The 13,085-nt window shown below is 44.5% G+C and overlaps 1 protein-coding gene across 2 annotated transcripts in view; it reads left to right on the forward strand.

The window, feature by feature from the left end:
* Positions 1-1,974: 1,974 nt before the first annotated feature.
* The window catches only part of LOC144118974 (uncharacterized), a 140,802-nt gene continuing 129,691 nt past the window's right edge, over positions 1,975-13,085 (forward strand). Inside the window, exon 1 of one of the 2 annotated variants that reach the window (XM_077651733.1) lies at positions 1,975-2,368. In XM_077651733.1, the coding sequence (XP_077507859.1) occupies positions 2,309-2,368 (60 nt within the window). In that variant the 5' untranslated portion in view covers positions 1,975-2,308. The remainder of the gene's footprint in view (positions 2,369-13,085) is intronic. The other variant, XM_077651732.1, reaches the window with a different exon arrangement.

Raw genomic sequence — 13,085 nt, forward strand, 5'->3', positions numbered from 1 at the left:
CAGATCCTGAGACCGTCGTGCAATGCATGCGTTCACAAAATTTGTGCCTCAACCTTTACATAAACCAGAGAACTAAGGCGAGAAAAAAGGCTTCTGTAAATAAAACTGCAATTCGCGCTTTCAAAATAACGCCTAACTGATATGACTGCATTCAGGCGCTTCTACATTTTTTGCGGCTAGAGAGAACATCTGTATTGAGACGTTGACCATCATGTAAAGTCTTGGTCAAAAGTCTTAAGGCCACTGCGTTCAGTTGCCGCGAAATGAATGTTTCTAGAATGCTCCGTGCAGCGGATCACGCAGAACACAAGTCAAGCAGGAAGCTTCTCTACCGCAAGAAAAAACCTTATTCTAACATTTCAAAGTCATTCGGTCTTTATTAGTCCCGTAATAACTCTGTTATGCGGCTGAAGCAAAAAACCTTTGGCGTTAAGGCTTTTGGCTAAGACTGTACCTCTGTCAGCGAACAGCATCGGAACAACGCGCAAGGGCATCAAAGCAACAGGGTTTTATAAAATGCACCGGGCTTTTCCAAGAAGCACTGATAATTGTTCTTGTGATTGTGCCGAAAGAAATATGTGCACCTCAATGACACCGATTGAGTTACCTTTAGTAAAGAAGCGATGGTTTATATTTCCCGGAATCTTGACGATTAAGCGTTGCGCATCACGGACCCCCCAGCACTTATAAGGGCTTATCGCAGCGGTCGCGCTGTGGCGTGAAATCAAAGTCCGCTTTTAATTGTCAGCCCGGCGTTGCGTTCCGGAATTTTTGGGAAAAAAAGCACTCCGAGGAATCTAAGGGCAGTAGAATTTCGGTCACTTCATTTTTATTTTGGTCATTTGTGAAGAAACTCTTAACACTTTTGCTTTCTTCTTTGGTTTTTTTTTCGAGATTATATTCCTGGCTTTTTACATAGGCATTTAATGCAATACTTCGATTTAAAACATAGCAAGTTTAGACCTAGTGAATACCTGGCTACAGGAACACGATCTGAGGTCATCACTAGTTAAGCAACACTATTCTTGGTTAAGAAGCCTGAAATTCACTGTGGGAAGTGTAAGACTGGACGTTTTTTGTCGCTACTATTTACTGCTGCCATATCTCACAGGGAAGGTCACGTGTGGTATATTAAAGTACTATTTCTATCAGCAGCTGTCTTTGGCATTCTTTACTGACTTGAAGCAGAGCAGAAAAGTGACACGGTACTTAAGAGTTCACGTCTTTTGAATGTTTCCATTTTTGCTTGAACAGGCACATGGAGCAGCCCATTTTAAGCTTCCGTGGGTGGTTAGCTAGAGTGGTTTGCGCAGCGGAGGAAAGGAAATGCTAACTACTTTTAATAATTCTGCCCCGCCTGCCTTTAATGCCCGCAGTTTGCATCAATCTTCTCTCCACGTAGTAGTTTCGTGCCTCCGCCTCCACAAGTCCTGCTTCAACGTGCATGTCCGTGGACCTTTCCAAAATTTGTTCCCTCTCCCTCCGATTTCTTACATTATCACAAGCCGTTAGATCCCCATCTCTTCTTTTCCTCCCAAATACGGTTCCCAGCCTGTTGCACTGTTCCCTTCCTTTTTCTACGCACCTTTACTCGTTCGCTGACACCACACTTTCCTCTCCCTTTTCCGTTCTCGAGGGGAAAGGAAGAAAGGAAAAAGAAACACTGAGAAAGGAGAGTCCTTACCAAGCACACAAGCGCGGCGCGCGCGTTTCCCTCGCAGTTTGCGTCGATGGAGTTTGTGAGGCGTAGTTCGAGGCGCCACCCCCTCGCGCCCTTGCTTGCTTTCCGGCGAACGTTTTTCCCCACGCGCCTCCGCCACCCCGCTTCCACCACTTCCCCAACTCCCGCGCAGCCGGCGCTTCAACCCGCCTTCCGCGAGGACCCGCTCTCTAATGATTGGCCGCCCAAGTCCCGGTCACGTGACACCTTGCGCGCGCTCCATAAAAGCGCGCCGTCCCGCGAGCGCCAAACTCAGACCTCTCGCGCGGCCAGCCGTCGTCTACTGTTGCTTCCACCACAGCCTCACAAAAAGTGCGCGAACTGCCGGCGCCAAATTTCACGTGACAATAGGCAGGACAGGTCCCCCGCATCTAAAAAGTAATCTTCGGTAAACGGCAGCGCCGAGGCGTTCTCCCAAATATTATTGGCTGAAAGTCAAATAGTTTGGTATAGTTTGGTGGACTTAAGTTACTTGTAGCGGTAAGCTAGCTTAGCACATTCGTCGCGCCAAACGGCCTGTAAGGATCGGCAGTAGAGTTCCACAGCAGGGTCGGCAGCTCTTCAGCCAACGTGTCAACTGCACCGACAATGACGTCCCTCTTCACCGTGCTCCTGCTGGTCACCGCGTCTTTGTGCTCCGCCCTCATTGTAAGTGGACACCATTCTTGGTTGCTTAAATGCTTGCACCTTTTGCATTTGTAACAGTAAACGAAAGAATACTTCAAGAAACCGCAACTGTTCCACTGGGACATTTTCCATTTCAAAGAATGAGCGTACCGCCATTTCAGTCAACACTCGTAATAATTTCTAACTCTAAAATTTGTTTCGGAGCAAGTTCGAGAAGTTAGAAAAACTGACGCTGAGATAGGAGAGGAAAATTAGCAGTGTGTGGCTTATATAATAGTTTGCGCAAGATTTTTTGCGATATGCAATTTGCTCCTGGGTGGCAGGAGACGCAGCTGTTTAAAGTGCCTCACGACATCTCCTAAAGGTCGATTGTACATCCACTCGCTCTGATCGACCAATACCAGCCGCTTCCAGGTGCACGGTAAGTGGTCTATGAATAGCTCCAGGATCAACAGGTGGCGCAAGATTCGTCCGGCATATGAAGAAGCAAACAAATCATTCTTCTTTCAATCTGTCATACCGTTTTCTCCGCAAAATCTCTGCCCAACCTTTCAGAGCATTTGGCGATGAATTGCAATTTAAATACGCGTGCACTGCACTGAGCTTTTTCACTGCATCCCAATTTGTGTGCACTGAAGATTGTAGTTATTGCGAAAGCTTACTCGCCAGCTTACCACATGTCTACCTCTTTTGTTTAATATCTAAAGCTTTAATCTCTTCAAGCTTCAATTACAACGGCGAGCCCAGTCTCCGTGCTGGAGCACCTACGATGCTGGGTAACAAATGAGATGTTTCTTTTCGTCCAAGCGCGCATGACTGTGCTAAACATCGTACACCGCCGTTGCACTCTTAATGGATGGATGTGTGCAAAAATACACATCTCGAAGACAAATCGCGAAGGAAGAAAGAGGCCTCTCTTTAAGTGGGTCAAAGCGATGCGGAGACACGTTCGGGCCCTTATATTGCAGTTTTATGCTTTATAAAATTTTATTTGCTTTTACCGTTCTGTTTATCTCGGGCCAGCGCACCGTAGATGCTTTTCAGACTTGCTAATCTAGGCAGGTTCGTGCTAGCCATCATAATGGCAACGAAATATGGAAGTGACAATATGAGTTTGTGTGTGGCCCACTCCTTTAATAAACATCTGAGAAGGTGCAAAGCCCAATAACACTGACTCGCTCTCCACTTTTTTTCACGCCGTTCATAGTTTTGTGCCACTGGTTCCGCGAGCTCACGAAGTTTCTACTCCGAGATATGCTCTTCGCACAATAAGCGCTATGTTTTTTTAAAGAAAAAAAGCACCGCAATGAGAAATCAAGTATGCGCCACTCGTTCATTAGGTGTGATGCCGTTGCAAAGCGACGAATTTTCACCTATCGCTTGCCTCTTTTTTTATGCGACACCAAGCGGCATGCCTGAACGAAGCAGCACTCCGGCTTCCCGTCGTTGATGGAGCTCATGAAAGCGCGCACAAAGCTGGCAAGGTTCCGGCTGCTTCTTTGAAACAACGTCGTTCATCCGCCGTCACGACAGCTCGTTAACAGCGCAGTTTCAGTCTTGCAAGTCTTATTTAGCTGCATATTCCTAAAAATTGAGCAGAGTAACATCTTTCATTTTTCTCCTGGACAAAAGGAAGTTTAGTAATGTAAACAAAAGAGTTAGATAACTTCAAGATCAAAGTATAGCAGGGGGCTTCCCTTAGAGATATGGTCATCAAGAAGCCAAAACAGCTGCTTTTGACTCAAATATGCCACAAAAAAAACTAGGTAGTATACGAACATATAATGCCTTATGAGTGTTTTATGTTCCCGTCTTTCTGCTTGATGATCTGCAAGAGACGCAGGTGCGGAAGAGGTGTCGTTCAAGGCTAAGTTCAGACAAATTAGGAGGTCTACTTCTGTCCGTTCCGCTGCATATATTCATAATGTAGAGCAAAAATCTGGAAAGCCATTAGTTTTTGTATATTTCACAAATGGCGGAGAATGACTTGAAGCGGCAGTATTCCTCCTGGACTAGCAGTCTTAAAGGTGAACGCTTTCTTTAACATGAAGTTCACTGTGTTATCGTGCAAAAGAACTGGAGGTGGATTGAAAGGACCTAACGTTGTAGTTCAACGCATTGCGGCTGTGTAAAAAGCAGTTCATAAAAATAGAATAATCATTGAAGAACACAGTAAGGAACCATAAGTGTCTAAGCCGTCTAATACCCAAGGGATCTCGGGTGTTTTGTCAAAAAAAAAAAGCATCGGCTGCGACAACTTTGCTTAGGTGAAGCCGTTTGGCGGCACCTGGTGGCACTAGCCAGCAATCGCCCTTAATTGCAGGCTCGGAATAAGGATACTTTATTTCCCTTTTGGCACAGTACTTTATTTCTATTATTGAGCGTTCTAGCTGCAGGTGACGCTCACAGTTATCAGAATTTTCCTATGTTCACATTAAGGTTTCATCATGCTCACTACTCCTTAAGGCCTTGCAAGCCTTCGTCAACGCAGGCTTGTTACCAACGTATGCGCTGTTCATTATGCCTCCATTATTTTTTTCAGTATCGGTCGCACCTCTTCCTAGAATGGCACTCCAAAGAAAGATGAAGAAAAGTACAAAGATGTGAAAGGCGACAGCGCCTTAGCTCAAATTCTTCGGAAGTCAAGAAAACTTGTTAAATAATCTTCGGTTTGTATGTAAGGAGGAAACTGAGCAAGCATGTTTCGATAAACTTAAGAACGGTGCTATGGTTACATATTATCAAAGCGTCTCTCGCGCATGTTATCGACCTTTAAATTTTACTGCAGGAATTAACAGAAGTTATACGGAAACGCGAAAAAAGCATTAAAAACAATTTTTGATGCCTTACCGCAAAGGATGACGTGGGAATGTATATTGAAGTGTCAAAAGTGGTATTAGGGGCATTATGTGCCATTAAACTCGGCGACTTACTGACATCCAGCATACCTCAACATCCCTTGGCGACTATGATAGCAAACAGTAATCATTATGTGCCTTTTAAAAAAAGGCCAAATCGCATGATTAGTAAAAGATCAAAACCGAGTTACTTCTAAAACCTCCGACATATAGTTATTATGCGCATTATAGGGTTGAATAAAACCATGAAAGCCTGAAATGGCAGATGAACATTTTCACTGGATGTCTGCTCCCAGTCGAAATTTGTTTAGAAATATTTTTGCAAAATGGGGTAAAACCTCATACCGTGCTTTCTTATCTTCATCTAAAGTTGAGGACCATTCACCAATTTACTGACGGAGTTCGGATTAATTCCTGACGGAGTTCTTATTAATTGTCATCTTTTTTAATATTCAGGAGCGAAGCCTTTTCCTTGTTAATACTGCAATGCCTTAACGCAAGCTGGCTAAAACATTGCTGCTCACACTCGTGACGCAGCCTGGTTGGGCCTCGGTGTCCTAAGACAATATTCAAATATTGCGTTCTCAGCAAATAAGAATTTCAATGCTATCTTTAGTTATCACGTTTTGTGTTTCGAACTCTTAATGAATGAAGAGCTCGAAATGCACCCACAACGCCATATCAATAGTAATGACAATACAGCCAGAATAATCTGCCCCTTAAGCGCTACAATGGCTCACACGAGAACCGGGAGCTCTAAGCTCACTGACTGGCTATTATAATAACAGCTGGAAATGGCAGCCAAATTGTCAGAAAGAGAGCCTTTGACAGTCGCCACGATGGCAGGTGAAAAAGCGGAACAGATAGCATTTTTTCTTGCAGGCTTACGAAAGCTGCGCACTGCATCTACATAGTAAATCATCAATACTACCCGAATAACTTTTTGCTCCAAAGATTATAGCAATATTTTAAAGAAATTATGTATACAACACGATTATCCGTGTAAGAAAGCCCTTCCAGCCGGTAACGTCAAGCTCTGCATCACTATTTGAAATGCGCAATTCCTTCTGTGAACGCATAGGGAAACCTTGAAACGTTAATTCTCAAATTAGGAAGGAATCAAAGAAAATACTTTTTTACATCCACACTACGAATTTGTTAACGACACTAATGTTTAAGAAATCAGTATTTCGAGAATTCGGAACAAGGGGCATTCGGTCGATTTTATGCAGTTATTCCGAGTTTCGTGAAAGATTGACACGAAGCCTTGAAACCAACCAGAAATCCCTGGAACTGGAAAGGTATTTTTATCCAATAAATTTCCTATTTTTTCGCAATCAGTAATACTAGATAAGAAAAGAGGAGTTGAACGTGGCTAGAAGTCGCGTATACCTCCTCCCCTTTTTCTTTACACAACTGCATCGAAGTAACACCAAGAATTTTTAATAAGAAACCTCTGGCCACAGAGAAAAGTTGACATCAAACTTTCTATACAAACTCCAGATACTCCAACTCCAGTAACATACAAACTCCAGTATACAAACTCCAGTAGTGGGTACGCGGACTGCAAACGTTATGTTGCGAAATGGATAAGGTGGTTTTTTTCACAGTTTGATCTTTTTTTCTTCAGTGGAAACTGCTGTATGCACCACATTAACTTCAGTAACAAGCATTCAGTCTGATTCGCTCCATCTGACTTTGAGGTAACGAACATAGTGTATCGCTCAAGTGAAAGTGCTAACTCGTAGAGAATGCACCCATTGCTAGGGAAATGCCCGTAGCGCGTCGCAAGCAACCAATCAAAGATAGACGGACCGAGCAGGAGGAGCACGAAGTAAGGTTGCCGGGACGCAGCGTCTAAGTTACACGAGCAGCGCTGTTGACGAGCGTCCAAGAAAGGCTTAAAACAAGGATTTTCGCTCTTTTCAACTAGTCTTAATCAGCTTGTCAAAGTAATGCTAGTTTAATCAGCGAGCCTCTAATTGCACCGACAGTTACCGACAAAGGGACCCGCCGTGGTAGCTCAGTGCATTTGGCGTTGGGCTGCTGATCACATGGTCGCGGCATCGAACCGCGAAGGCGGTGGTCGCATTTTGGCGCAAGCGAAAGGTAAGAACATTCGCGTGTTCTGCGATATCAGTGTACGGTAAAGAACCCCAGGAAGTCTAAATAATTCTGTAGCACACCACTGCGACGTCCCTGATTGCCTGTGTGTCACTTCGGGACGTTTTGAACTCCACAATTTACAGTCAAGTTAGCAATTGAACTGAAGCAAATCGAGATACCGGTAATCATCACCTATGTCAAAATTGTGTTTTGAACTGGTTTTCCAGGATAGCAAAAGACGCAATAACTGTCTCCCATTTCTCGGCGGGCACCCGAACCGCGCCGCAAGGGAAGCGATAAAAAAGGGAGTGAAAGAAGAAAGAGGTGCCGTAGTGGAGGGCTCTGGAATAATTTCGACCACCTGGGGATCTTTAACTGCACTGACATCGCACAGCACACGGGCGCCTTTTGCTTCCATCGAAACGCTGCCGCCGCGGTCGGGTTGGAACCCATGTGCTATGGCTCAGTATACGAGCGCCTTAATCACTGAGCCACCGCGGTGTGTCAGCTATGTGCCATTCTCAAAATGCGGACAATAATTTTCTGCTTCTAAAACCACGGTTTACGTTTAGTTATAATAAGCCACTCGGTGTCATCCAGAGATAATTATCGGCAACTAACAACCTCATCTTTAATGTTCACGGTACGGAGTGGGCAGGCAGATGCTTTCTCGACCCACTCACGAAGTGAACAAGGGAGGTGAAAGCCTCAGGTTGCTTGTCATCGTTTCGAGGAGAGGACTTCTTTTCGTCTGGGCAAAACGTTCACCATTGGCGCTGTTTAAATAGGGATTTCACTCCGAGGCGGAAGGCCCGGTACGGGGAGGAGGGTTTAGGCTGGGGATCGTGAACCTGAGATTCTTGTCGAGGCAGAATGGCTGTCAAAGAGGATTGAGCTGTTGGCTTGCAACTGATATTTTGGGGGGATAATAATTCCGGCAACCTTGGTGCGCATATATTCATTTTGTTTTTCTGCTGGAGAACTACGCACAAGAGGCCTTCATTCAAAACAGAACTCAATTATGTGACCGGAAATCCATTCGAGGAAAAGGTGTCTAAAAACGTCGTCAACGATGTCACTACGTGAGAGGAATTCGCCGCTAGTTACGATAACGGTTCGGTATATACCGAAAGGAACCGATGCGGCTCTGCAAGTCTAGTTGTCCAGAAGCTTACACTAAGAAGTTTAGCGAAAACCTCGTCCTGCAGTGTGAAGCGAACACCCATACATTAACTAATTAAGCTGCATTTTATTCCCTCGTACCTTTCATTAGCGCTTGTCATGACCCAACTCTGCACTTTACAAAAATATTCCTCGAGAAGAAAATAACAGGTACGCTGTTCTAATTAAGCGTGCAAGCCACTTGTCAGCAGGTGGCATAGATTCTGGTGCGTTTCGTTTGTGAGGGTTTAGCGTCCCAAAGCGACGCAGGCTATGAGGGACGCCGTAGTGGAGGGCTCCGAAAATTTCCACCACCCGGGGTTCTTTAACGTGCGCTGACATCGCACAGTACATCGCCTCTAGAATTTCGCCTCCATCTAAATGCGACTGCCGTGGCCACGATCGTGTGTCCTCCTATTTAGCATTGCATGTAAGTATGTGCTATGTTGAACGCTAATCAGTTCGGGCATTCCCATCTGAAGAATAAACTGACAGAAAGTGGGCCCAGTTAATCGTTTTGCTCGAACATCACAACAAAAGTTTTCAGGACTAGACGTTCTTGAAGAGACGCGGTTGCGAGGACCTAATATCACGTCTCTACGTGAACGTCGAAAAAATGGCAAAAATATTTGGGCCGTTCCACCCCCGAAACATCTTTTCTCGTAGCAGCTCCTGCGCTTTCCTGCTAGTCCACATTCGTAGCTTTTGTGTTCTGAGTCTGTGAGTATGAATACAGAATGCTCAGCACCGCGAAGAATTTTGTGGCTAACGGTAGACGCCTTGACTACGGCTTTGAAAGGCCCATCAGTTCAAGAGATGAATGGCAGGAAAGATGCGATTTCTTGACAAAATTTGAAGAGTCTTTCTTATTTTGTCGATCACGCTTTTCCTGCTCTGACGCCTTTCAGTAGTTTTGGAAATAATAATTACATCACCTTGGTGTCATGTAGTTCCAGCCCTTCTATTTTGTTTTCGGTATATGCTTCCAATGTTACACATGTTTTTATATGTCGATTTCTTACCACTCGATGCACGACGGAACGCAAACGCGGCTCTAAATGACGTGGCTGAAAGCTCTACCAGTATATTCTTCTCCTATGCAGAATACCATTTGACAGACTCTAGTTAAGTTGTCAGGAAACGGCGTGTACCTAAAGAGACCCATAAAGAGAGCGGATGACACATTTCTGCCGCTGCGCTGAGCCCCAGGGCATGAAGTAGCACGTGCGGCAGAACAACAGGAAGACTTTTCCTATGGTGAAGGAAACCGACATCGGCACGTTGACGCTTGAAGAAAACGAATTAAGAGTTCAGTTTTGAATAGCAATCTTTCGTCGCAGTGGTTAGCGCATCATGGGAAAGATTCATCGAGCAGGTTTTTTGTGAGCGCTTTGCTATCAATTCATTCATTGCGTGGATTCAGCTCATCGATAAAAGCTGGAGCATTTTCGTCTTCACCTGCTCCAGCGGCCCTTATTTTAGATTAACAAAAATACAAGGTTAAGTGCGCGCTTTACCGTTTTGATTGTGAAATTCACATCAATGCAAATGTAATTTCTCCAAGAAACTAAAAGGCCTCCGGGCTAAACGCAATTTATAAAGTGACTTGATTAGGCACAAAGCCCTGAACATTATAACAGAAAGCACAGATCTCTGATAATTGCGATTTTATTAGACGCAAGTTGTATGCATGTGTCGTATGCCGGTAAATATTAAAATCGCACTTAGAATGACTCTAGAAGTTGAAAGACATCACCCACTTTCAAGCCGTTTCGACTGCTGTTTTTTAGAAAAAGCTGAGAGACGATCAACTTAATTGTTGCAGCAGTATGCGAAAGCATAACTTCGTGGCTCGTACGTTCCTTGTTGCTTATTGATTGATTAATGCGACCTGCTTTGATGATTCTAATCTCCCGCCGTCCTGTGTCGCTCCATGCACATCAGTTGGCGCTTCATTCCACCTTTTTTCAACCTTGCGTTTGGAAGCGGGTGCAAAATGATGAATATCACGATATTCTAAGCACAGCGGGAGAGGCATGAATGGAAGTTGATAAAGAAGATGTCCAAAGCACTGTGAGAGAGACTGGCAGTTTAACACGTGGGTTATTAGGCTGTTGCTATGGCAAAATGGAACACAGCGGCTAGCGACGCTGATCTTTTCGCTCCGTCGTGTGGTCGAATCCTGCTCAGGACCAACTCTATTGTTCTATTTCACGTTCCGACACAGTGTTGGCCGGCGGACGGCAGGTTTTCGCTCCAGCGAGTCTTCTGCACTATTGCCTGAAAAAGGGTACACATTTCTACCAATCACTTCGTAAAGAAACCTTACATGCGGTACGCATCAGTGCAACATGTCTTGTCAACATAGAAGAATATGTGCAACGAAATCGAAATTTTCATCAAGAAGTATTATGAAGTGGCTGACTAATAGAAAAACTCAAAAGTTAATAATTTTTCAAAATTTATTCCCCCCGCCAATATGAGCCGCGACAAATTGTTCACCCGCGCTTATAAAGTTACCCGGAACCGCAAGGAGGTCTTTCAGCGAAAAAGAAAAACGCGCTGAATATTTAGTTTGATACTTCTGTGGTGTGTACTACGCAAAATTACGTACTTAGTAGCGTCATTTTTCCTCTGGCAGCACTTGAAACAAATGGGACAACATGAGGGCTGTTGTCCTATAAAGCATTAATAGATCAATCTGAAACTGCATCAATGACAATTTCCATCGCGTGGTTAGTACATAGCATCCAAAGGACAACGGCAAGTCAAATAAAAGTGCAAAAGGGACAATTTGAGAAGAAAGCAAAAAAATACAAATCATCTGAATTAAATAGAAAAATCGAGTAACCAAGCGTTAGTAAAATAAGCACGAACTAAATGGAAACATCAGACGTTACCTTTAAGGTAACGCATGTGTGGCATTTGTTTCTCAAAGCAACAACACACTGGCGATGATGCAAAGTGCACACAAAAAATACATAAAAACAAAGGATATTCAAGAGAAACAATTCTCACCGTCTCGTCGACAAATGTGAATGGTAAAACGCCGAGCCACGCGCGAGCTGACAGTAACCCCGCAGATCACCGGCCACAGCTGCAGTGACGCTGCGTCGACGACTAACAGCCAAATTCTACACCTCAAACTACCTTTACCATCAACGCCACTCCGGGAAGTGCCGCGAAAAGGTGTTCGCCCTTCAGGCTGCGCTGTGCTCCCTAGTCGTGAGCTTCTGCTGTGTTATTTATGTAATTAAGCCGTCCAAGCAGGTATGGTAATGTAAACTCCACTTAAACTACATTCCAAATGCCAGAATTTCGCTTGCTCTTACGAGGGAATTTGCTTTAGTTGCTAACCGTAAGAATTACCTATGTTTAGCAACATAAATCTACTCCAGGGCTTGGGTGGCATACCCTGCTCTTAAAAAGGTGTGCGCTGGAGGACAGCACACACCCATTTTACTCCTATATAGGCCAATTCCTGTTCAGGGTTAAGTTCTGCTAGTACTTGACCTGCGTAGCAGTGGCAGGTCTCCCGACGAAAGCTCCAGGCTTCATAAATGTATTTCCGTTTGTTTTGATCGATGAATTTGCATTGGATTGTTCCTTAGGGCGGAAAATAGCTATAAAGTAGTTCTTATATTCCTAATTATGATGGTTGCTGAAATAATACGCTTGGCGACTAATTCCACTACTTGCGCGCTCCGTACGAGTAGTAAAGACAGCAGTCACTACATTCTTTTTGTTTAAGCAAATTTCTGTCAATTTTACGCTTTTAACACTCTATAAAGGCAGCATACGGGATGTTATTGAAAGTAAGCTTGCCACAACAAGGCAACTTTTGGCGATGATTGATGTTGTTAAGGATAAAGACAACAATCAAAGGAACGTTTATATGGATTAACCCATTAGTAGTTATACTCTACCCTTCAATCCTAAGGCGCATACCGAACATTCTACACGCTCCCCTAATACCCGATGCCGAATTTTTTCTGAAGTTCGCGTTCGCGAACTTTACGAAGTCGCAAGCGTCGACACATTTTTAAGATATGCCGTCACTCGCAACGTTGACCCAGCAATATGCCGTTTTTCTCATTCCTGCTTTTTCCGACGACAGCTTAAATCGCTCATTGAACGTCACTTGCATTTCAGAAATACCATCCTCGATTATCAGTCTGCTCAGGGCTAAATATTCAAAACCCACCTAGTCCGTAGCCTATGCAGCGCTAGTGCGCCTCTGCTCTGGCCTCTATCATCCCTGTCCGGTGCTCCTGTATGCTTTTGAAATTATTCGGCGGTCTTAAACTACTCGATAGGCCTGGGAGTATGTTTATTTTCGCGCTGCAAGCGCGATGGTGTGATGCCCTGCTGCACCAAATTAAAATTGATGCCGGGCTCGCGTTTGCCTTCATATCTGCATCGTTACCCCTAATGACGTTCCAGCGTCTTTCTGTTCAAACCGCAGAGCACCGATAGGACGAAAGAAGATACATACCCAGGGGCGAGAAAGTAGCACCGTATCTTTCGTTCTTGAGTGCCCTAGTGGGCCTGTAGGGAGTTTGTGCGCTCCTGGGATTGGATAGGTCCGCGTGACCGCCCTCGGGCATGTTCAG

This window comes from Amblyomma americanum, chromosome 2 (assembly GCF_052857255.1).
Source record: "Amblyomma americanum isolate KBUSLIRL-KWMA chromosome 2, ASM5285725v1, whole genome shotgun sequence".
NCBI lineage: Eukaryota > Metazoa > Arthropoda > Arachnida > Ixodida > Ixodidae > Amblyomma > Amblyomma americanum.